This window comes from Microcaecilia unicolor, chromosome 7, assembly GCF_901765095.1.
Source record: "Microcaecilia unicolor chromosome 7, aMicUni1.1, whole genome shotgun sequence".
Classification (NCBI taxonomy): domain Eukaryota; kingdom Metazoa; phylum Chordata; class Amphibia; order Gymnophiona; family Siphonopidae; genus Microcaecilia; species Microcaecilia unicolor.
The window spans coordinates 16996388-17018470 of NC_044037.1; the positions used below are offsets into that span (position 1 = coordinate 16996388).

The following is a 22083-nucleotide window of genomic DNA, read 5'->3' on the forward strand; positions in this document are numbered from 1 at the left end:
AGGGAGGGGGATTAGAGAATGGGCCACTGGGGAGTGTCGGGAGGGGGATTAGAGAATGGGCCACTGGGGAGCGTCGGGAGGGGGATTAGAGAATGGGCCACTGGGGAGCGTCGGGTGGGGGATTAGAGAATGGGCCACTGGGGAGTGTCGGGAGGGGGATTAGAGAATGGGCCACTGGGGAGCGTCGGGAGGGGGATTAGAGAATGGGCCACTGGGGAGTGTCGGGAGGGGGATTAGAGAATGGGCCACTGGGGAGCGTCGGGAGGGGGATTAGAGAATGGGCCACTGGGGAGTGTCGGGAGGGGGATTAGAGAATGGGCCACTGGGGAGCGTTGGGAGGGGGATTAGAGAATGGGCCACTGGGGAGCGTCGGGAGGGGGATTAGAGAATGGGCCACTGGGGGATGTCGGGAGGAGGATTAGAGAATAGGCCACTGGGGGATGTTGGGGGGATTGAACAATGGGTGTGGAGAGGTGTGGAGAGTGCTGCTGTGGTACTTTTTATGACAGCTGATAGCACAGCTTCACCTCAGGGCCGCCGAGAGACTGAACCAGGCCAGGAATAGGGCTGCAGCTGCTGGGCTGCACCCCCCCCCCCCTCAGATCACTGCTGCAATTGAAATACCTTGTTGGCTGGTGGGGATCCCGAGGCCCCGTCAGCAGAAGACGTCTTCCTCCAGCTCTGCTCTTCTGCCCATTGCCTGCCCCTGCTTTTTCTATCAGGGCATGCTCAGTTTCAAAACTGAGCATGTGCGCCTGAGAGGAAAAGCAGTCGCTCAGCTGGGCAGAAGAGCAGCACTGGACTTGCTCCTCTGGGTCCTCCCCAGCTGCCAAGGGGAGCCTGGTCGCACCAGAGTTTTCTGTCTCCTGCTCCTGTTGGGACGCGATCACTCAGGTCCCGTCAGGAGCAGGAGAGAGAGAGAGACCCCGGTGGGCCCGGGGAATTTTGCCCTCCCCCCCCCCTGTTCAGCGACCCTGAATCACTTACTATTTCATCTTCAGGTAGTGGTAACTGCAGCCACGTTATCAGCAGGTGTGACAGCTAGCCAGGGGTAGACTGACCATTCGGGCAACCGGGCAGTGCTCGAGGCCCCAGAGGCCCTGTCCGGTTGTCCACCACCGCCGCAGCACATTGCAACCCTTCCAGGTCCTACTTTGAAGGGCCTGGTGGTCTAGTGGCTTCTGCAGGGCCAGGATAAAATTCCACTCTTTCCTGCCCACTGCTGCTACTCTGCATGGCGGTGCTGGCACTGCCGTGTTTTAAAAATGGCTGCCGAGACTTCCGTGGTACTTCTTGGCAGCAATTTAGAAAAACATGGCAGCGCGCCAGACTTCGGCGGGAGGGGGGTCCAGAGCCCGAGGTGATAGGGCACATTTTAGCCCCCCCGGCGCTGCCGACCCCCCCCCCCGCCATTGCCGACCCCCATCCCCCCGCCATTGCCGAACCCGCCGCCACCACCAACTTTGCCCCCCCCTCAACCCCCCTCCCGCTGCCAACCCGCCGTCGGCTACCTTTGCTGGTGGGGGACCCCAACCCCCGCCAGCCGAGGTCCTCTTCTTTCCACAAAAGGCTTCCTTCTGTTTCTGACGTTGGGGTCCCCCGCCAGCAAAGGCAGGCGACAGCGGGGGAGGGGGGGGTCCAGGGCCAAATCTACGGTGGCCCAGGCCACTGTGTCGTGCACAGTAGCGATAGCAGGCAGGAAAGAGTGGGGTTCTTTCCTGCCACTGAAGAAGCCACTAGACCACCAGGCTATTGAAGGTAGGACCGGGGAGAGTGGTGGGGGTGCAGGAGGGGGCAGTGCCACAGCAATGGAATGACAGGCAGTGGCCTGGGGGGGGGGGGAGCCCAATCACCTTCATTGCCCGGGGGACCCCTACCAATGTCAGTCTGCCCCTGCAGCTAACATGTGAAAATGATCCTCATGTGTCAGCTGTCAGAATAGGCCATTCCTCTGTATTATCCCAGTCATGTCCACTCACTGCCCATTTCCACACTGAGCAGCTAGTGGGAGTTTTCCCCCTTGGTGGCTGTTTTAACGCACATTAGATGTTAATATGGATCCACACTAATGGTTAACGTGTGGCAAAACCTGCACTAACTGCTTATCAAAGCTTAGAAAAATGTACAGCCTTCTATCTTCGTGTCTCTAAAGCACTCAAAAAGCTTGTTGAAAAGAACGGGGCTCTTAGCCCCTCTGGAGCTGTCCCCATTGCAGCTCATATGAAATACATTTGTGTCTCTGCATGTCCTTTGGGGGAAACATGATAGTTAGCATCATACGACTGAACTGAGTGCCCTCCATTAGACTGACCTAAGAAAAGGTTTCCCAAAACCACATGGGACTTCTTAAAAAATGCAAACATTAGTTCCGCTCTCTGCCCAGAATTTGTTGAAAGTCAGAAAGTCATTTTTATAGGTCAAAGAATTTCTAACGGCTAGAAGCTCTTGGACTCATGCAAAAATTACTACTACTACTACTACTATTTAGCATTTCTATAGCGCTGCAAGGCGTACGCAGCGCTGCACAAACATAGAAGAAAGACAGTCCCTGCTCAAAGAGCTTACAATCTAATAGACAAAAAAATAAAATAAGCAAATCAAATCAATTAATGTGTACAGGAAGGAGGAGAGGAGGGTAGGTGGAGGCGAGTGGTTACGAGTCAAAAGCAATGTTAAAGAGGTGGGCTTTCAGTCTAGATTTAAAGGTGGCCAAGGATGGGGCAAGATGTAGGGGCTCAGGAAGTTTATTCCAGGTGTAGGGTGCAGCGAGACAGAAGGCGTGAAGTCTGGAGTTGGCAGTAGTGGAGAAGGGAACAGATAAGAAGGATTTATCCATGGAGCGGAGTGCACGGGAAGGGGTGTAGGGAAGGACGAGTGTGGAGAGATACTGGGGAGCAGCAGAGTGAGTACATTTATAGGTTAGTAGAAGAAGTTTGAACAGGATGCGAAAACGGATAGGGAGCCAGTGAAGCGACTTGAGGAGAGGGGTAGTATGAGTAAAGCGACCCTGGCGGAAGACGAGACGGGCAGCAGAGTTTTGAACCGATTGGAGAGGAGAGAGGTGACTAAGTGGGAGGCCAGCAAGAAGCAGATTGCAGTAGTCTAAACGAGAGGTGACAAGGGTGTAGATGAGGGTTTTGGTAGAGTGCTCAGAAAGAAAGGGGCGGATTTTACAGATGTTGTAAAGAAAGAAACGACAGGTCTTGGCGGTCTGCTGGATATGAGCAGAGAAGGAGAGAGAAGAGTCAAAGATAACCCCAAGGTTTCGAGCTGAGGAGACAGGGAGAATGAGAGAGCCATCAACAGAAATAGAAAACGGGGGGAGTGGGGAGGTGGGTTTGGGGGGAAAAAATGTGAAAACGTTGCAAGATAAGGAATTGCGATCTACCAGCGAAATCACAGAACTGGAAGATTAGCTGTATTTCAGAGGCCTCTACTGTGATAAATAGCTATTTAACCATGTAGAATGAACCCGGTTGAGAACTATCCTTGAAAAATGTATATAAAATTATACACGGCTTCCATCTGCGACAATCCTATTTTCCCCCCGGGCCATGGTGTTGGTGTTTCTTCATGATGGATGCGCAAAGGGGTAGTTTACCTCCTTCAAGTACTCACAGAGGAGGGGCTAATGAAATCTTTTGAAGTCTTACAACATGAATCCACATTGTTACCCACGGATTATTTTGCATGTCACCAGCTTCATCATTATATACATTCTTTGCAGTGGACAGACCTAACGTAGGACGTACAGGAGACTCTGGCAGAGGCACTGACTTTGGGATCCCAATTACGGGCTTCTCTGGCTTTTCACCACAGATTTACTACTGCTACTACTACTATTTAGCATTTCTATAGCGCTACAAGACGTACGCAGTGCTGCACAAACATAGAAGAAAGACAGTCCCTGCTCAAAGAGCTTACAATCTAATAGACAAAAAATAAATAAAGTAATCCACGGAGGAGGTGGATTATCATCGTCCAACGTCCAAATGGTCAGAGGACCTTCACATGTCACTATTGGCTGACCATCTGAGAGCATTTTTACAAGATACCCAGAGACATGTGGTCCATGTTTGATATAGAGAAATTCTATATAGGGTTGCACTAAGACTCTTTTTATCAACTCACAGGGCCAGGGGAGCTGGAATAACGAGAGGCTCCTGTCTTGTCCCAAATGTTCGGCTGATGCTGCTCTCTTGGGCCATGTGTTTTGGAACTGTCCCACCACGGAAGCCTTTTGGACTCGCTTAACACTCTTTATAGAGAGAGCAGTGGATAGGTGGAATGCCCTCCCACGAGAGGTGGTGGAGACGAAAACAGTAATGGAATTCAAACATGCATGGGATAAACACAAAGGAATCCTGTTTAGAAGGAATAGATCTACAAAATCTTAGCAGAGATTGGGTGTCAACCCCGGTAATTGGGAAGCAAAACCAGTGCTGGGCAGACTTCTACAGTCTGTGCCCTGAGAAAGGCAAGGACAAATCAAACTTGGGTATAAATATAAAGTATCACATACCATATAAAATGAGCTTATCTTGTTGGGCAGACTGGATGGACCGTACAGGTCTTTATCTGCTGTCATTTACTATGTTACTATGTTTTTATTCACCAATTATTGTCCTGTCAGGTATCATGCAACCCTAGCTTGCTGTTGGGAGTTCTGTGGCTGCTACTCATGCCTCAACTGGATTTAAATACTTTGGGACCCTTTTACTAAGCAGCAGTGAGCCCACCGTGGGCTTACCGTGCGGCAATCCGAAACTACTGCCGGCCCATCGCGGGCGCTGGCAGTAGTTCTAATCCCGCGCGTAGCATTAATGGAACCAGTGGAAATATTTGAAAGATATTTTCAAAGAGGGTTATGTGGTGGTAATCAGGCAGTGCCGTGCGCTGCCCGGTTACTGCTGGGTTAACGCAGGAGCCTTTACCACCACCTCAGTTCACCCACACTAGGGGATCGAGCAACGGAAGGTATTGTGTTATGTCCATGTCGTGTTTTAGTGATTTTGTGTTTCTGTGGCCGGGCGTTTATGTTGCTTCTGTAGGGTAGGCTTTTCTAAAAAGATGAGTTTTTTTACCCTGAATATTCTGGACCGTGTTGGAGTTAAGGATTTTTCTCATTCTACAGGACGCCACTTTCAAACAGTTTGGGAACCTTTTTGGATCACTCTCACACCGAGAGCTCGCAGTTGTCTTTTGAATATATACCTCCCTGTTTACTAAGCTGCACTAGCAGCTGCCATGCGCTAATGCCGACGCAGCCCATTCATTTTAGCGTGGCTTAGGTAATAGGGGGGATAGTTTTGTCGTAGTGTTCTATGCATTCAGGTTATCAGGGATGGGGGGTGGTTTACACTTTATCACTTTGTAATTTAAGGCAGCAAATGCCGTGGTTGTCTTTTCAGTGCCCTGTTTTTCTTTTTGCTAGCCAATAAAAATTATTTAAACATACACAGCTTCCTTAGTGCCTCTGCTTTTAGTGTGGGAATAGGAGGAGCTCCTGTGGGAAGAAAGACAGAGTCCAAGCGTTTGCTTCCCCCAACACCACCGCCCACACCAGCAACAGGCGCAAAGTAGGAACATGCTCTAGTCTGGGGAAACTGTATAAAGGCTTTTTGATGATCAAATGCTGTTGCCCACACACATAAAAGACCTCTTATTCAATTACCTAAGCTGGTTTAAATGCACATGGCTACATTTTAGCAGCAACTTTCATGTTTTGCTGCTAGTATATTATAACATTTCACTAAATGGAGGAGTGGCCTAGTGGTTAGGGTGGTGGACTTTGGTCCTGGGGAACTGAGGAACTGAGTTTGATTCCCACTTCAGGCACAGGCAGCTCCTTGTGACTCTGGGCAAGTCACTTAACCCTCCATTGCCCCATGTAAGCCGCATTGAGCCTGCCATGAGTGGGAAAGTGCAGGGTACAAATGTAACAAAAATAAAATAGATACTATTGGAGATTCTACATGGAATGTTGCTACTATTGGAGATTCTACATGGAATGTTGCTACTATTGGAGATTCTACATGGAATGTTGCTACTCCACTAGCAACATTCCATGTAGAAGGCTGCGCAGGCTTCTGTTTCTGTGAGTCTGACATCCTACACGTACGTGCAGGACGTCAGACTCACAGAAGCAGAAGCCTGCGTGGCCACATTGGTGATCTGCAAGGGCCGACTTCTACATGGAATGTTGCTAGTGGAATAGCAACATTCCATGTAGAATCTCCAATAGTAGCAACAGTGGAGGAGTGGCCTAGAGGTTAGGGTGGTGGACTTTGGTCCTGAGGAACTGAGTTTGATTCCCACTTCAGGCACAGGCAGCTCCTTGTGACTCTGGGCAAGTCACTTAACCCTCCATTGCCCCATGTAAGCCGCATTGAGCCTGCCATGAGTGGGACAGTGCGGAGTACAAATGTAACAAAAAAAAAAAGTATGGCATAGTATACTACTTACAATGTCAATGCAATATGTAATAAAACATTTTAATAGCAAGTGTAGGGTATAAGCAAAGATGGAACATGTAGGTAGGTAAGAGAGTAAGAGGAGTTAGAAAGTAAGGTCATGCACTAGCCAGAATTGTAAGAACCAGATAGTCAATGCTGGGCACCGGAAATGGCCAGGCATTGAATATCCGGGTTGAACGCCAGCAGCGGGCAGTCAAAGCAGTGACCACTGCTAGCTGAATATTTTGTTTTTGGGGGGGGAGGGTTGTTTTTTACAACGGACAAATTCACTTGTTTATTATTGATCTCTGCCTTTTAATAATACTCTTTGATTTTTTGATTATTATACTCTTATTGTGATTATTACTCTTATTTTAAGTAGACACTGGACACTTCATGTATGTTTTCACATTTGAGCGGGTATGAACATGGGACTAAATTCTGTACATGGTGCTGAAAAATCATTCCTGAAAAAAAAAAATGAACACTACACGTTATTTTATAAATGGCTGTTTATAGAATAGCATCGGGGGCAAAGATTTACATCATCTAAAACCTGGTGTAATCCTCACGCCTAAGTTAGGCGCAGATCTGCCTAATTCTGTAACACTGCGTGCAAATTCCAGGAACGTCCCGACCCGCCCATACACCTCCATTGGCCATGGCCCCCTTTTTGGATCCGAGCATAAAAAGTCATGCACGCAGGCTTTATAGAATAGCGACTAAAAGATGCGCATGTACATTTTAATTATTGCCAATTGCTGTTGATCATTAGCTCCCGATTACTGGTGCTAATTTAGCACCATATATAGAATTAGGGGAATTTATTTATTTATTTATTTGTTTCATTTGTAGCCCACATTTTCCCACCTATTTGAAGGCTCAATGTGGCTTACATAATACCGTGATGGCGTTCACCAATTCCAGAATGAGAAATACAGTGGTAATTGCATTAAGGATCATAAGTGATAGAGTACATTGGTTAGTCTAGGAGGAAGGGTTAAGTATTGTCCAGTTCTTGTATGAGTTTCATTGTGTTGTGGGGTTCCGGTGTTTAGGTTGAGTCGTTATGGTATGCCTTTTCAAACAGATTGTTTTTTTAATGACGTGCTCTGTCTCCTTTTTTCTCTGGGAAGCTGGAATGCATATTACTGCACTGAGGGTTAATCTCTCCTCTCTCTCCTTCTCTCTTGGAAGCTGGACTGGGTGTTACAGCACTAGGGATTAATCTGATTTCCCATTTCTCTCTTTCTAGGAGCTTGTAAACTGGGTTGGGCGTATTACAGCACTGGAGGAGGAGCTGCCGCCGCCATGCTGATCTGCACCTGGCTGTCTTGTTTTGCAGGAAAAAATACCAAATCCTCCATCTACTGAGCAGCGGCGAACCACGGGAGATTCTAGGCTGTGTCAGCACATGGGTGTTTTCGGCTGGAGGACATCCGTTCTTTCTCTGACCTCAACCTCAGTGACCTCTGCTGTCCCTTTCGTGTATTACCACTTTTGCCTGCTGCTCATGCTACTCTGTGGGGCTTCTCTCTATCCACTGTTCCCACCTGGCTCTCATCAGGGAGCCACTGCACACCATTCTGACTATTTTCACTTCTCCACCACTATATTTCACTTCTCCAGCACCGCCAACTCCAGGCTCCGCCCTTTCTGCCTCGCCTCACCCTATGCTTGGAATAAACTCCCTGAGCCCATACGTCAAGCCCCCTCCCTGCCCATCTTCCTTGCTCAAAGCCCACCTCTTTGATGTCGCCTTTGGCACATAACCATTACACCTCCATTGAGGAAATCTAGACTACCTCAACTTGACATTTCGTCCTTTAGATTGTAAGCTCCTTTGAGCAGGGACTGTCCTTCTTTGTTAAACTGTACAGTGCTGCGTAACCCTAGTAGCGCTATAGAAATGTTAAGTAGTAGTAGTAGTACTTTTCTGCAGATGTTTAGATGTACGGGTTTTCCCAAGCTTATTTACGGATACACTTGAGAATTATGACAGTGTTCAGGTGCTATCTTCTTTCATTAGGAATCGTGTAATAAACATAGACACAGAAAGGGCAAAGACCTCAAGTCAAACTAGATATTAGGATCCCCACCTGACCCAGATCATCCTAGACAGGTTGATTCACTTCAGGTTTGTCCACTTCATCAAGGTCAGCTTTGGTGAACACTGGGAGTGGGATTCTCTGTGGTTGGTGGGGTGAGGTGTCCTCCCCTAGAATGTGGTAGCGCCTGCAGTACCATGTGTGACTGTACAGGTCCACACACCCTAAACTTTGATTACATTAGTTTGTAGGCCTGTCTTTCATAGAAGTGTCTTTGCTTGTCAGGATTGACCTGGGGCAAGTTACCATAGTAAATGACGGCAGATAAAGACCTGTATGGTCCATCCAGTCTGCCCAACAAGCGGCCAGAGTTGTACCATGTGCGACTGTACAGGTCACACACCCTAAACTGGGCTTTGATTACATCAGTTCGTAGGCCTGTCTTTCATAGAAACATGACGGCAGATAAAGGCCATATGACCCATCCAGTCTGCCCATCCTCTGTAACCCTTAATTCTTCCTGTTCCTAAGTGATCCCACATGCTTATCCCATGCCTTTTTAAGTACTGAAACAGTCCTTGACTCCACCACCTCCACCAGGAGGCCATTCCATGCCTCCACCACCCTTTCTGTGAAATAATACTTCCTTAGGTTACTCCTAAGCCTATTCCCTCTTAACTTTGTCATATGCCCCCTCATTCCAGAGCTCTCCTTCATTTGGAAAAGGCTCTCTTCCTGTACATAAATGCCCTTGAGATATTTAAACGTTTCTATCATGTCTCCTCTCTTCCAGCGTATACATGTTGAGGTTCATAAGCTTGTCTCTATAATTTTTGCATTCAAGACCGCTTACTAATTTCATAGCCGCACTCTGGACCGACTCCATCCTGTTTATATCTTTCCGTAGGTGCGGTCTCCAGAACTGCACGCAGTACTCCAAATGGGGCTTCACCAGAGGCTTATACAACGGCACTATCACCTCCTGTTTCCTGCTGGTCATGCCTCTCTTTATGCACCCAAGCATCCTTCTGGCTTTGGCCGTCGCTTTTTCTACCTGTTTGAAAGCTTAAAGGTCATCAGACACAATCACCCCCAAGTCCCGCTCTTCCTTCGCAAACTGAAGCACTTCACCCCCTATACTGTACCGTTCCCTCGGATTTTTGCGACCCAAGTGCATGACCCTGCATTTTTTGGGATTAAACCTTAGTTGCCAAATATCGGTCCATTCCTCTAGCTTCGCTAGGTCCTTCCTCGTGTCATTCACACCCTCCAGGGTGTCCACCCTGTTGCAGAGTTTAGAAGTGTCTTTGTTTGTCAGGATTGACCTGGGGCAAGTTACCATAGTAAACGAACCCACATAAAGACCTGTATGGTCCATCCAGTCTGCCCAACAAGCGGCCAGAGTTGTACCTGCCACTCTGAGCAGGCTATATCTCTCTATATCCAGTTTAAAGCAAAAAGGCCATTTAATTGGACTTTGATTTCATCCTCTGTCTAACAGCTCAAAATACTGTTCCTCGTTTTATATGTAGATCTTCTCCCTTCGCCAAAGCCACTCCTCTTTTATATGAGCTACGTTGGTTACCAATAAGAGAGAGAACATCTTTCAAATTACGTGTTTTCATTCATCAAATTCTGTTTGGTCAAGCCCCATCATGCATGAATAATCTTATTGAATTACCCCCTCGTAATGCTGTTTCATCATCTGGAGAATATCTTGTCTTACATTTCCCTATCTGTAAGAGTGTGATATATAAAACAATTCACTCTGCTAATTTCTCCTATCAAGGCACCAACATTTGGAATTCTTTCCCTGAATTAATCAGGTTTACAGACTATTACCTAACTTTTAGAAGTCTTCTAAAAACACATTTCTTCCGTCTGACCTTTCTGAACACAAAGAACTCTATTTGAATTTTCCCATACCCTTTTCTTTCCGATCTAGTCCTGCCTAATTATACTCTCACCTTTCCACCCTTAATTATTTGTTTGTCCTTGAGATAGTCTAAATCCCTGGTTACTTACTGCACATGTATTCATTTGGTTCTTGAACTTATTGTAATTTGTGTTATATTCTGTACATTATTACGTTTTATTCACTTTATTGTTTGTTTGTAAGCCACATTGAACTTGAGTCTATTTCGGGCTAATGTGGGGTATAAATGTCATGAATAAAATAAATAAATAAATATAGGAATCCTCTGTGTCCATCCCAACCATTTTTGAATTTCATCATTATTTTTGCCCCCCACCACCTCTCCCTGGAAGGGTACAAGAAGGCCCTGCAGATGCTGATCAAAGCCTAAGCTAGACATCATATCCATGAATTCTTTGCCTGGGAACGAGTTGCACTGTTGGCCAGAAACCTTTTCAATTGCACATGTAAATTTGGGCACACCCCTAATTTGCATGCACAATTTAATTTGAATAATAAACCAATCGGGCCGATAACTGGGTGCTAATAATCAGCACTAGTTTGCATTAATTGAAATTTACATGAGCATTTTTAGTCGTGGGCATCTATGCTTAAATTTTACATGCGGCTCCAAAAGGAGGGCGTGGCCGTGGGAGGGTCATGAGCGGATCAGGGGTGTTCCTATAATTTATGCACACTGTTATAGAAAAAGGGATCCAGGGTGATCTGGGAAATCACAGACCGGTAAGCCTGACGTCAGTGCTGGGTAAAATACTGGAAACTATTATAAAGAATAAAATTATTGAACACATACTGTAAACAAACATGGTTTAATAGGACAGAGTCAGCATTGGGTTCAGCCAAGGGAAGTCTTGCCTCACCAATTTGCTTAATTTCTTTGAAGGCGTGAATAAACATGTGGATAATGGTGAGCCGGTTGATGTAGTATATCTAGATTTTCATAAAACATTTGACAAAGAGGGGCATTTTTGAAAGGGATGTCCAAGTTGCGATTTGGATGTCCTTGCAAAACGGCGAAATCCAGGGGTGGGAAAACCCGTATTTTCGAAACAAGATGGACATCCAACTTTCATTTAGAAAATACTGTCAGAGACGTCCAAATCCTTAAATTTGGACTTCCCTAGATTTGGTCGTCCCTAGACATGGATGTTTCTGACTTTAGGCGATTTTCGAAACCAAAGACGTCCATGTCAAAAATGTCCTAATGCAAGCCGTTTGAGCATGGGAGGAGCCAGCATTTGTAGTGCACTGGTCCTCCTCACATGCCAGGACACCAACTGGGCACCCTAGGGGGCACTGCAGTGGACTTCATAAAATGCTCCCAGGTATATAGCTCCCTTACCTTGTGTGCTGAGCCCCCCAACCCCCCCAAAACCCCCTACCCACAACTGTACACCACTACCATAGCCCTTAGGGGTGAAGGGGGGCACCTAGATGTGGGTACAGTGGGTTTGTGGTGGGTTTTGGAGGGCTTGCTGTTTCCTCCACAAATGTAACAGGTAGGGGGGTATGGGCCTGGGTCCGCCTGTCTGAAGTGCACTGCAGTACCCACTAAAACTGCTCCTGGGACCTGCGTGCGCTGTCATGGACCTGGGTATGACATCTGAGGCTGGCACGACATATTTTTAAAGATGTTTTTTGAGGGTGGGAGGGGGTAAGTTACCACTGGGGTAGTAACAGGAGGTCATCCCTGATTCTCTCCGGTGGTCATCTGGTCATTTCTGGCACCTTTTTGTGCCTTAGTCGTAAGAAAAACAGGTCCGGGTGAAAACGTCCAAGTGTTCGTCAGGGACGTCCTTGTTTTTTTCAATTATGGGTCAAGGATGTCCAAGTGTTAGGCACGCCCAAGTCCCGCCTTCGCTACGCCTCTGACATGCCTCCTTGAACTTTGGCTGTCCTTGCGATGGAGTGCAGTTGGAGACGTCCTAAATTGGGTTTCGATGATACCGATTTGGACGTCCCTGGGAGAAGGACGTCCATCTTCCGATTTATGTCGAAAGATGGACGTCCTTCTCTTTTGAAAATGAGCCCAAATGTCACTCATGAGAGACTCCAGAGAAAATTAAAGAGTCATGTGATAGGAGGCAATGTTCTGTTATAAATTAGGAATTGGTTGATGGATAGAAAATGGAGGGTAGGGTTAAATGGCCAATTCTCTCAGTGGAGGAGGGTGAATAATGAGTGACCCAGGGATTTGTAGTGGGACCAGTTCTATTTAATATATTTATTCATGCTCTGGAAATGGGAATGACAAGTGAGGTGATTAAATTTGCAGATGAAACAAAACTATTCAAAGTTGTTAAAATACATGTGGGTTGTGAAAAATTGCAGGAAGACCTTAGGAAGTTGGAAGACTGGGCATCCAAATGGCAGATTTAATGTGAGCAAGTGCAAAGTGATGCACATTGGGAGGAATAATCCAGATCATAGTTATCTGACGCTAGGTTCCACCCTAGGAGTTATCACCCATGAAAAAGATCTAGGTGTCATCATGGACAATATACTGAAATCTTCTGCCCAGCGTGTGGCAGTGGCCAAAAAAAGCAAACAGAATGCCAAGAATTATTAGGAAAGGGATAGAAAATAAGACAAAGAATAATTATAATGTCTCTGTATCACTCCATGGTGCGATCACAGCTTGAGTATTGTGTGGAATTCTGGATGACTTTTCTTAAAAAAAGATAGAGCAGAATTAGAAAAGGTTCAAAGAAGGTCAACCAAAATGATTAAGGGGATGGATGTTCTCTCATATGAGGAAAAGCTTAAGAGGTTAGGACTCTTCAGCTTGAGAAAGAGATGTCTGAAGGGGGATATAATTGTGGTCTACAAAATACAAAGACTAGGGGACACTCAAGGAAGTTACATGGTACTACTTTTAAAACGAACAGGAGGAAATATTTTTTCACTCAACAAATAGTTAAACTCTGGAACTCATTGCCAGAGGATGTGGTATCAGTGGTTAGTGCACCTGGATTTTAAAAAGGTTTGGACAAACTCTTGGAGGAAAAGTCCATTATTGAGATGGACATGCGGAAAGCCACTGCTTGTCCTGGGATTAGTAGCATGGAACGTTGCTACTATTTGGGTTTCTGCCAGGTACTTGTGACCTGAATGGGGGCCACTGTTGGAAGCAGGATACTGGGCTAGATTGACTATTGGTCTGACCCAGTATGGCTATTTTTATGACTCAAATTTCAGGCAGAAGTTTCTGTTTGCAGTAGGACGTTTTTGGGTTATTTGGAAAAATCTATTTTCCAGACACCATGCATATTTAGAAGGTGAATTTTTGAAAGCTCTCATTTTAATAGTATTATTGTGACTTCCTTCAATAAGCTGACACAGGGTTCTGACCTTTGACCTCACGACACATGTACACACTGAGGTGGCTTCACAGGAAATGGACATCACCTTGCACAGTCCTGTGTAGTTCTCCAATGTTGCACTAGTAATCAATATTATTACCGAAGGACAGCAGCCCTCGTACTGTTAGTCCAGCTGGCTGACACAGCGCCCCCTGCTGTGCTCTCTGTCCAGATGGCTCTGCCTACACAGCAGATTCTTGAGAGCACAGCTAATGCAGATTCTGCTGTACCCCTGAGGGGCAAATCAAAGCTTTACTACTACTACTACTTAACATTTCTAAAGCGCTACCAGGGTTACGCAGCGCTGTACAATCTAACAAAGAAGGACAGTCCCTGCTCAAAGGAGCTTACAATCTAAAGGACAAAAAAGTGCAGTCAATCAAATTGGGGCAGTCTAGATTTCCTGAATAGATGAATAATGGTTAGGTGCCGAAGGCAACATTGAAGAGGTGGGCTTTGAGCAAGGATTTGAAGATGGGCAGGGAGGGGGCTTGGCGTATGGGCTCAGGGAGTTTATTCCAAGCATAGGGTGAGGCGAGGCAGAAAGGGCGGAGTCTGGAGTTGGCGGTGGTGGAGAAGGGTACTGAGAGGAGGGATTTGTCCTGTGAGCGGAGGTTACAGGTAGAAGCGTAAGGGGAGATGAGGGTAGAGCATTACACAGGCAAGACCTGGATGTTGCAAAGAATCAGAACTGCTGAGTTCAATACGGGCACATGTAACATGAGCACAGCTGAGCTTGGCTCTCGGACCAATGCATTCACTCACTTTCCATGGCCGCGATGAACCTCATTGCTCACAAGATTAAATCCATTCCTGTTACTGGACATAAGATAGTTTGTGGACAAGTTCCAAACTGAATTGCAAAGTCACTGTGAGAGGACAGAGCAGTGCATAATTGATGTTTTTTCCATGGGCTTTTTTGAATCCTTTGAGTCAGTGCATCAATCTCATTTGAGATACATGGACACAGTTCAGAAATGCTACTGTCATACAAAGAGAGAAGAAATCCACCGAGAGACGGAGAACTCAAAACGCCCCACGGTAAATACAACAGTACAACAACAACAAAAGTGGGAGAGTGACCAAGGATACCAAAGACTGGAAGATGTACGTAGATAAAGGAGTTTATTGAAGCATGGAGACTCGACACAACGTTGTGTTTCGGCCGTTAGATTTTTGATATAGCCCTCACGTTCGAAACATAAATTAAATTTCATTTTATATGTATTTTAAGCAATGATATAATAATTACTTGTCATTTTTATTGCAATTACCACAATTTAATTAAAATTTAGTAATGTTTTATCAACACATTTATATACATTTTATTATGTTTTTAAATATATACCTATATATACAGAAAAGCATCAATACACTCCCTTCTGAATTTCTCTTACCCCGTATTTTCACCACACTTCAATCTCCACCCACAGATAAAATGTTATACCCTATGTTCTCTTGATATTGTTCTAACGCCTTATCTTTTCCCCATTGTAACATCCCATGGTTTCTACGCCCTAACGATTTTTGACTTGACTTTGTCTTCCCATAACTCCTCACAATGTAACCCATAATCGTACTGTAACACACTGTATTTCCATCATTCACAACGTATTGTAAGCCACACTGAGCCCGCAAATAGGTGGGAAAATGTGGGATACAAATGCAATAAATAAATAAATAAATATGTATGTGTGTGATCTATATGTATATTATTTTGCATTTGATTTGTTTTGACCATACATTTTTATAGACTCCTGATGCAGGCCTAACGGCCGAAACACAACGTTGTGTTGAGTCTCCATGCTTCAATAAACTCCTTTATCTACATACATCTTCCAGTCTTTGGTATCCTTGGTCGCTCTCCCACTTTCTTTTGTTGGACTGCCATACAAAGAAGCATGTTTCTTGACCCCTAGTGGACAACAGAGTGTAGTGCAGCACTTTCCACAAAATGTGATGTGTTTGCTGAGCCACTGAATGGCGCACCTAGAGATCGCTCTGAAATCCAAGCATATTCTATAACAACACACATAACTTAATTGGCTTAACAAGCTAATCAGCATTGATTACAGCTCTTAACAATGACGACTATTAATTGGCAATAATTAGAATTTACGTGCACAACTCTCTAAGCGCATATTGTAATGTAGTGCGCCTAAATTCTAACGCAAACAGGCAAATGGGGGAATGGTTATGGGCGGGGAAATGGGCATTTCACGGGCAATCTGAAATTTATGCATGTAGTCATAGAATATGGCCCACTGCGCCTAAATCTGCGTGCAGGTATTTATGTCATGTTTTTATTGGCGTAAATGGAGGTGTGTAGATATAGGCGCTGATATATCGACTAAGCGTGTTCTATATACCGCACCTAAATCTAGGCGCCGCTTATTGAATACGCTTAGTCGGCATTGATTTCCGCGCTGATTTTTTTAGGCGCCATATATAGAATCTCCCCTAAAAGTGTATGGTGGAAATCAAATATCACACAGCCATGTGGTGGAAATGACATATGTCTTAAACTTGGGAGTGGTAGCGCTGTTTCATGTGACAGGAACAGTCCTTTGCGTGGTGTTAGCACACCTCAGTTGCAAACATGTCCTGACTCGTCCACTTTTACATAGTAACATAGTAGATGACGGCAGAAAAAAGACCTGCACGGTCCATCCAGTCTGCCCAACAAGACAACTCATGTGTGCTACTTTTTGTGAATACCCTACTTTGATTTGTACCTGTCCTCTTCAGGGCACAGACCGTATAAGTCTGCCCAGCACTATCCCCGCCTCCCAACCACCAGCCCCGCCTCCCAACCACTGGCTCTGGCACAGACCGTATAAGTCTGCCCAGCACTATCCCCGCCTCCCAACCACCAGTCCCGCCTCCCACCACCGGCTCTGGCACAGACCGTATAAGTCTGCCCAGCACTATCCCTGCCTCCCACCACCGGCTCTGGCACAGACTTCTCTAGACTTCTGAATGAAAAATATATGGGCAGGAAATGATGTCCCTCACAAGTACAAATATGCATAACACAATAAAAACAATTTCAATACAGCTCTGCCACATCAAAAGCTCTGTTCGTTCCCAGACTTGAAGGCTTCCCGGATTATGAGCTCAAAAATACTCGCAATAAGACAGAAACACATAGAGGCAGCCCAGTGACAATGCTGCATAGAGCTTTGTGGAGGACCTGGGTTCAGTTCTTGAGCTGTCTTCCTTTCCCAGTCCACATGAGGCTGTGGGTACTCCAGAGGCAGCATTCACAGTTTCTGGCAGGAAGGAGTTTCACCCATTGTTCAATCATGGCATTAATGAGTCAAAGTTTGGTCCACATCAGCCAGGTTCTGGGGGAGCTTTGGATTTTGGGCTCTGGTTGTCACTAGGATAACTTGGCTGAGGTGTGTGGGTGTGCGTGTGTGTGTGTGTGGGTGGGGGGTGTATATACAGAGTCAATGACAGGTTTCTGACTAGCATGAGCAAGTTCCAAATTTGGCATCCCCTATCACCAGTGGTGATAAGGATGAGCCAAGTAAAACACAGAAGAACAAACCTCTATAAATAATGTGAACCAAAAACACACAGTGGAAAAGACATTTCAGTATTCAGTGCTTGTACCTTTAAAAGATGAAAGTGTATCCTTGGACTACAAATCCATGCAATTTTGTAGTTCTCTCTGATGGGCTCCTTCAGAGCATATGTACAGGTCCCTGTGGTTTATGGGAGGTGTCCCATTGGTTGCTTGCCTTCTAGCATGCTGGGCTTGTAGTGCTCCATTCCAGTGTTGCCAGGGCTGTGGGTTTCCCGCACAATTGGGCAGCTTCCCGCAACCCACTGCGGCGTTTTCATGCCGCTTGTGGGTTGCGGTTTTTTGGGTGGCTTTCATTTTGGCCAGGCGTTTTTTTTTTGTTGGCCGAGTGCGGTTTTTCAGCCTGTTGGGGGTGGGGACTAATGATGTCGGAGGCGGGGTTAGTGACGGTGGGGGTTGATGTCGGAGGCGAGGTGTGCGGTTTTAGGCTGGTTTGGAGCTGGTTTTGGGCGGGGAAAATTATTTAAATCTGGCAACCTTGCTCCATTCCTTTTGCTCTCTCCCCTAAGAGCATGGTAGAAGCAGCCCTCTGACTTAGCAAGCTGTGCAAGCCTCCAAAAACCACTGTAATTCCATCAAGTCTTTTTACCCTCTACAATAAGCCTTTACTATTAAGCCTCTACATCTATTACCCACAACCTACTATTGCACAGCATTATCTTTCAGCGTGTGCTGAAATTTCTCTTCCAGTTCCCCTGAGTCAAGGGCACACTTGTTGAGAGTGGTAGCAGAGGCTATAATACCTTTCAAGCAACAAAACTGTACGTTATTTTCTCCTTGTTCAAAAACATTAAAGAAGATGCTTCAGAACTGAGACTCTGTCCTGGTAATGTTGAATGCTTATAGTATTCTGGGAGTGAAATAGCAGAACCATGATAAGGCTTGCCTAAGATTTCACAGTAAAAAGGTTCTGTGGATTCTTAGTACAGACTCCTGGATTCATAGTTTCTAGACAGAGTGCCAGTGTAGAGCTGCATAAAGCAATTAACTAAGCCAGGTGCTGTGCACAGAGTAAGGAGCTGTGTACCCTTCCCCCATCTTTGCTCTAGCAAACAAAAGTATCTATCCCCCCCCCCCCCCCCAGCGGTTCCAACAAACTAGCAACTTTGGAATAGAGCTACGGTTTGCAGCTATACAGTGAAAAAAAGAGGGTTTATTTCTGCCAGTGTAATTGCAAACATGGCCCAGTCAAAAGAAGACAATGAGATCACTGAATTGAGTGAACAAAAACTACAGGCTGAATTATACAATCTAGGAGTAGCACAAGCCAGCCATGGTACTGAGAAAGGCTCTGAAAAATCCAAAAGAACACATAAGCTTACAGACAGGGTTGCCAGGTAGAAATTTTTTTTCCAGCCCAATCCAGGCCAGAAACCAGCCCAAAACCCGCCCAAACACAAACCCCGCCCCTGACACCCCCACCCCCGCGTCACCGGCCCCGCCCCCGCCGTCACCGGCCCCGCCTCCCACGTCATCGGGCCCGCCTCCCCGTCATCAGCCCCGCCTCCCACGTCATCGGGCCCGCCTCCCTGTCATCAGCCCCGCCTCCCCGTCATCGGCCCCGCCTCCCACGTCATCGACCCCGCCTCCCACGTCATCGGCCCCGCCCAAAACGTCACTAACCCCGCCCAAAAACGTCACTAACCCCGCCCCCCGCGGCCGAAAAAAATCAAAAAGCCGCCCAAAAAGCCGCCCGGAAGCCCAAAAAACCGCCCAAAAAACCGCAACCCGCCGCGGGCAAAACTTTCCCGCGGCGGGTCACGGAAAACCGCCCAATTGGGCGGTAAAACCGCCCACCTGGCAACACTGCTTACAGAGAAAGCCAGAGAGCAGTATGAAGCAGAGGCAGACAAATACCTCCTTCTTTTGGACAAGCTCTGGTTTAAAGTAGAGAAAGAAATGTTTGATGTTTCAAAGAACAGCAGAACCGATGGCCTCCATACTGAGCAGCTGCAAGTAGCCTATAACCAATACCAGCAAAAGTCACAGGAGTATTATCAATTTCTAAGCAGGGCAAGTACAAAAGATAGTTTGGCACAGAAAGAGAGACAGCAAGCCACTGACCTCGTATGCCAGGTCATGGTGACAGAGGCAATTAAAGGCACAGAACATCACATACCTCCTGCAGAGGAGAATGAGTCCCGACATTCTGGAAGCTCTAAGTTCAGTACTAGAACTCCTAGATATTCCAGGTCACTAAAATCACACAGGACAAGTCATTCCAGCAGGTCCGCTATGGGCTGTTTTGCTCTTAAATTGAAAATAGAGTCAGAAGCTGCCACATCAAAGATTCTTTATAGTAAACAAGAAGCAGATATAGAACTCGAGAAACTTTCATCTGAAGAAGGAAAGAAAGCAATGGCGGAGGCTGCTGCTGCTAAACGTAAGAAGGCAGAGTTAGACATTGCCTTGAAGATGCTCTAGCAAGAAAAAGAAGTGACTGCCATTGATGCTCAAGTCAACATACTTGAAGCAGCCACAAAGCAAGATGACGGGGATAGCTAACTTAGCTACATTATGGCAGAAGGTTCTGCCCAGTGAATTAAGCCTACGTGATGGTCCATACCCTAGTGAACAAAAGTACACAGTTACAGTCTGACTCAGAAGAGCCATCAGATTCTGAGCAAGCAAGTTTCTCCACACCAGAGTTTAGCTCTCCCGAAAGAAGCAAGCCTAAGGTAAAGTACGCCATGGAGATGCACTGCCACCACAGTGATCCACACGCTCATATGTATACGGATACATTAACATTGGCCCTCGCTCCAGGAAAGCGCACCAAGGAATATACTTCATTTGAACTGCAGACTCTGGCACCACCCTGGAACTGGGATTAGATAAAAGTTGAGCAGTTACACCCAGCAAAACACCCTGTGATTAAGCAAAAGCCACCTGACCAGCCACACTCCATGCCTGACTCCAGACAAACCCCCCAAAACATCCAGCCATGGTACCTACTGCCAGCATGCTAGAAACTTCAGATAGAGAAGATCTAGCAACATACATGGCTCACAAAAAGATGGTGAGCATGGGGCTTACCCAGTTCAATGACTGTGCCGAAAAATATAGAAGGTGGAAATCTAACTTTAAAGATGCCACAGCAATTATGAAACTCGTGCCAGTGCAAGAGATGAACCTGATGACAAAGCAGCTAGAAACTGAGTCAGCCAATTGTGTAAAGAGATTACCGGATACATATTTATTTATTTATTTATTTATTTATTTTATTTACATCAATTTATATACCGTATCTTATTGCTACTGCAAGACAGAACGATTTACAATTTATAAAATAAAAGAAACAATACAATATATACAGGTTGGACAAACATTAGAACTCCAATCATTACAGGAAAGCACAGCAAAACCACAAACTAGCTACATAAGATGAAAACAGTATAACTCATGATTTAGTATACAGGAGAGCACCACAAATACAGGTATCTGCATGACCCATCAAGAGGTTTGAAAGAAAGTGAAAGAGACGACCAGCGCTATGGTAGCCCAGAAGCTATCCAACAGGCACTGATGAAAAGAATAAGGAGTACCCAAAGGTGACAAATACAGATAATAACAAGTTACAAGAATTAAGAGATGTCCTCCAGGAATTGGAATAACTCAAAGTGAATTCGAACTTTCCCAGCCTGTACTACTTGGATACAGCTTGGGGCATAAATGAGATTATATCAAATCTGCTGTACCAAATGAGAGAAAAATGGTCATCAATAGGTGTAAAGTATAAAGAGGATCACCAAGAGAAGTTTCCTCTCTTCATTGTCTTTATGAAGTTCATATAAGATTTGGCAAAGAGGAGAAATGATCCCAGCTTCATGTTTGATGTACCTTAAGTGGGCAAGACAGACTACTTACTGAATGAACGGCCGGTCAAGAATTATGGCAAAACAGCAGGAAACTTATAGCTGTACTCATGACAGATGTGTCACCCACAGCAACCCCACTATCTGATCGTTCATCTACTACAGAGAAAGCAGAAGATCCAGACCGACAGTGTCCAATACATAAGAAATCCTTGAGAGAATGTAAAGATCAATAGCTTAATAGGAGTCTTGATTCCTTCAGAAAGGAACCCATGGCCATAACAGCGGATATTCAGCAAATTTTCTATTGTTTTGTCATACATCCAGACTACAGAAACTACTTGAGATTCCTGTGGTACCATGACAATGACATCAACCAGGGAATTGTGGAATACAGAATGAGAGTTCAAGTCTTCGGTAACAGTCCATCACCTATAGTAGCAACCTATGAGCTTAGAAGGACAACCCTTCACCTATTTCATTCTAAAAATTCACAAATCCATGGATAATTCACCTGGGCGACCCATCGTGCCAGGTGGGGGGGTCATTTTGGAACCCTTATCTCATTATTTGGATTTTTTTTACAACCTAAAGTGTTGAAAATTTTGTTCTGTATTAGAGATTCTATGCATTTAATTAAAATATTACAATCTTTGAAAATGAATAATCAGGATCACATTAGTTTAATTATGCTTGATGTTGTGGCCTCCCTTATACACCAGTATTCCACAAAATCAAGCTTTGTCTCTGATTGATGATCATTTACAAAGTTTGAATTTGTCTATATCCAAAATTCAACTTTTGAATGCCTTAGCATGCTTCGTCATTCGACATAATTATTTTATGTTTGATGTTAAATATTTTTTACAAACTAAAGG

The 22083-nt window shown here is 45.5% G+C and overlaps 1 protein-coding gene across 1 annotated transcript in view; it reads left to right on the top strand.

Annotated features, from left to right (window-relative positions):
• LOC115474854 (LHFPL tetraspan subfamily member 1 protein-like) overlaps window positions 1-8159 on the top strand; it is a 61603-nt gene extending 53444 nt beyond the window's left edge. The window contains exon 4 of the mRNA XM_030210549.1: window positions 7711-8159. Within this exon, the coding sequence (XP_030066409.1) occupies window positions 7711-7829 (119 nt within the window). The 3' untranslated portion in view covers window positions 7830-8159. The remainder of the gene's footprint in view (window positions 1-7710) is intronic.
• The last annotated feature ends 13924 nt before the right edge of the window (window positions 8160-22083 follow it).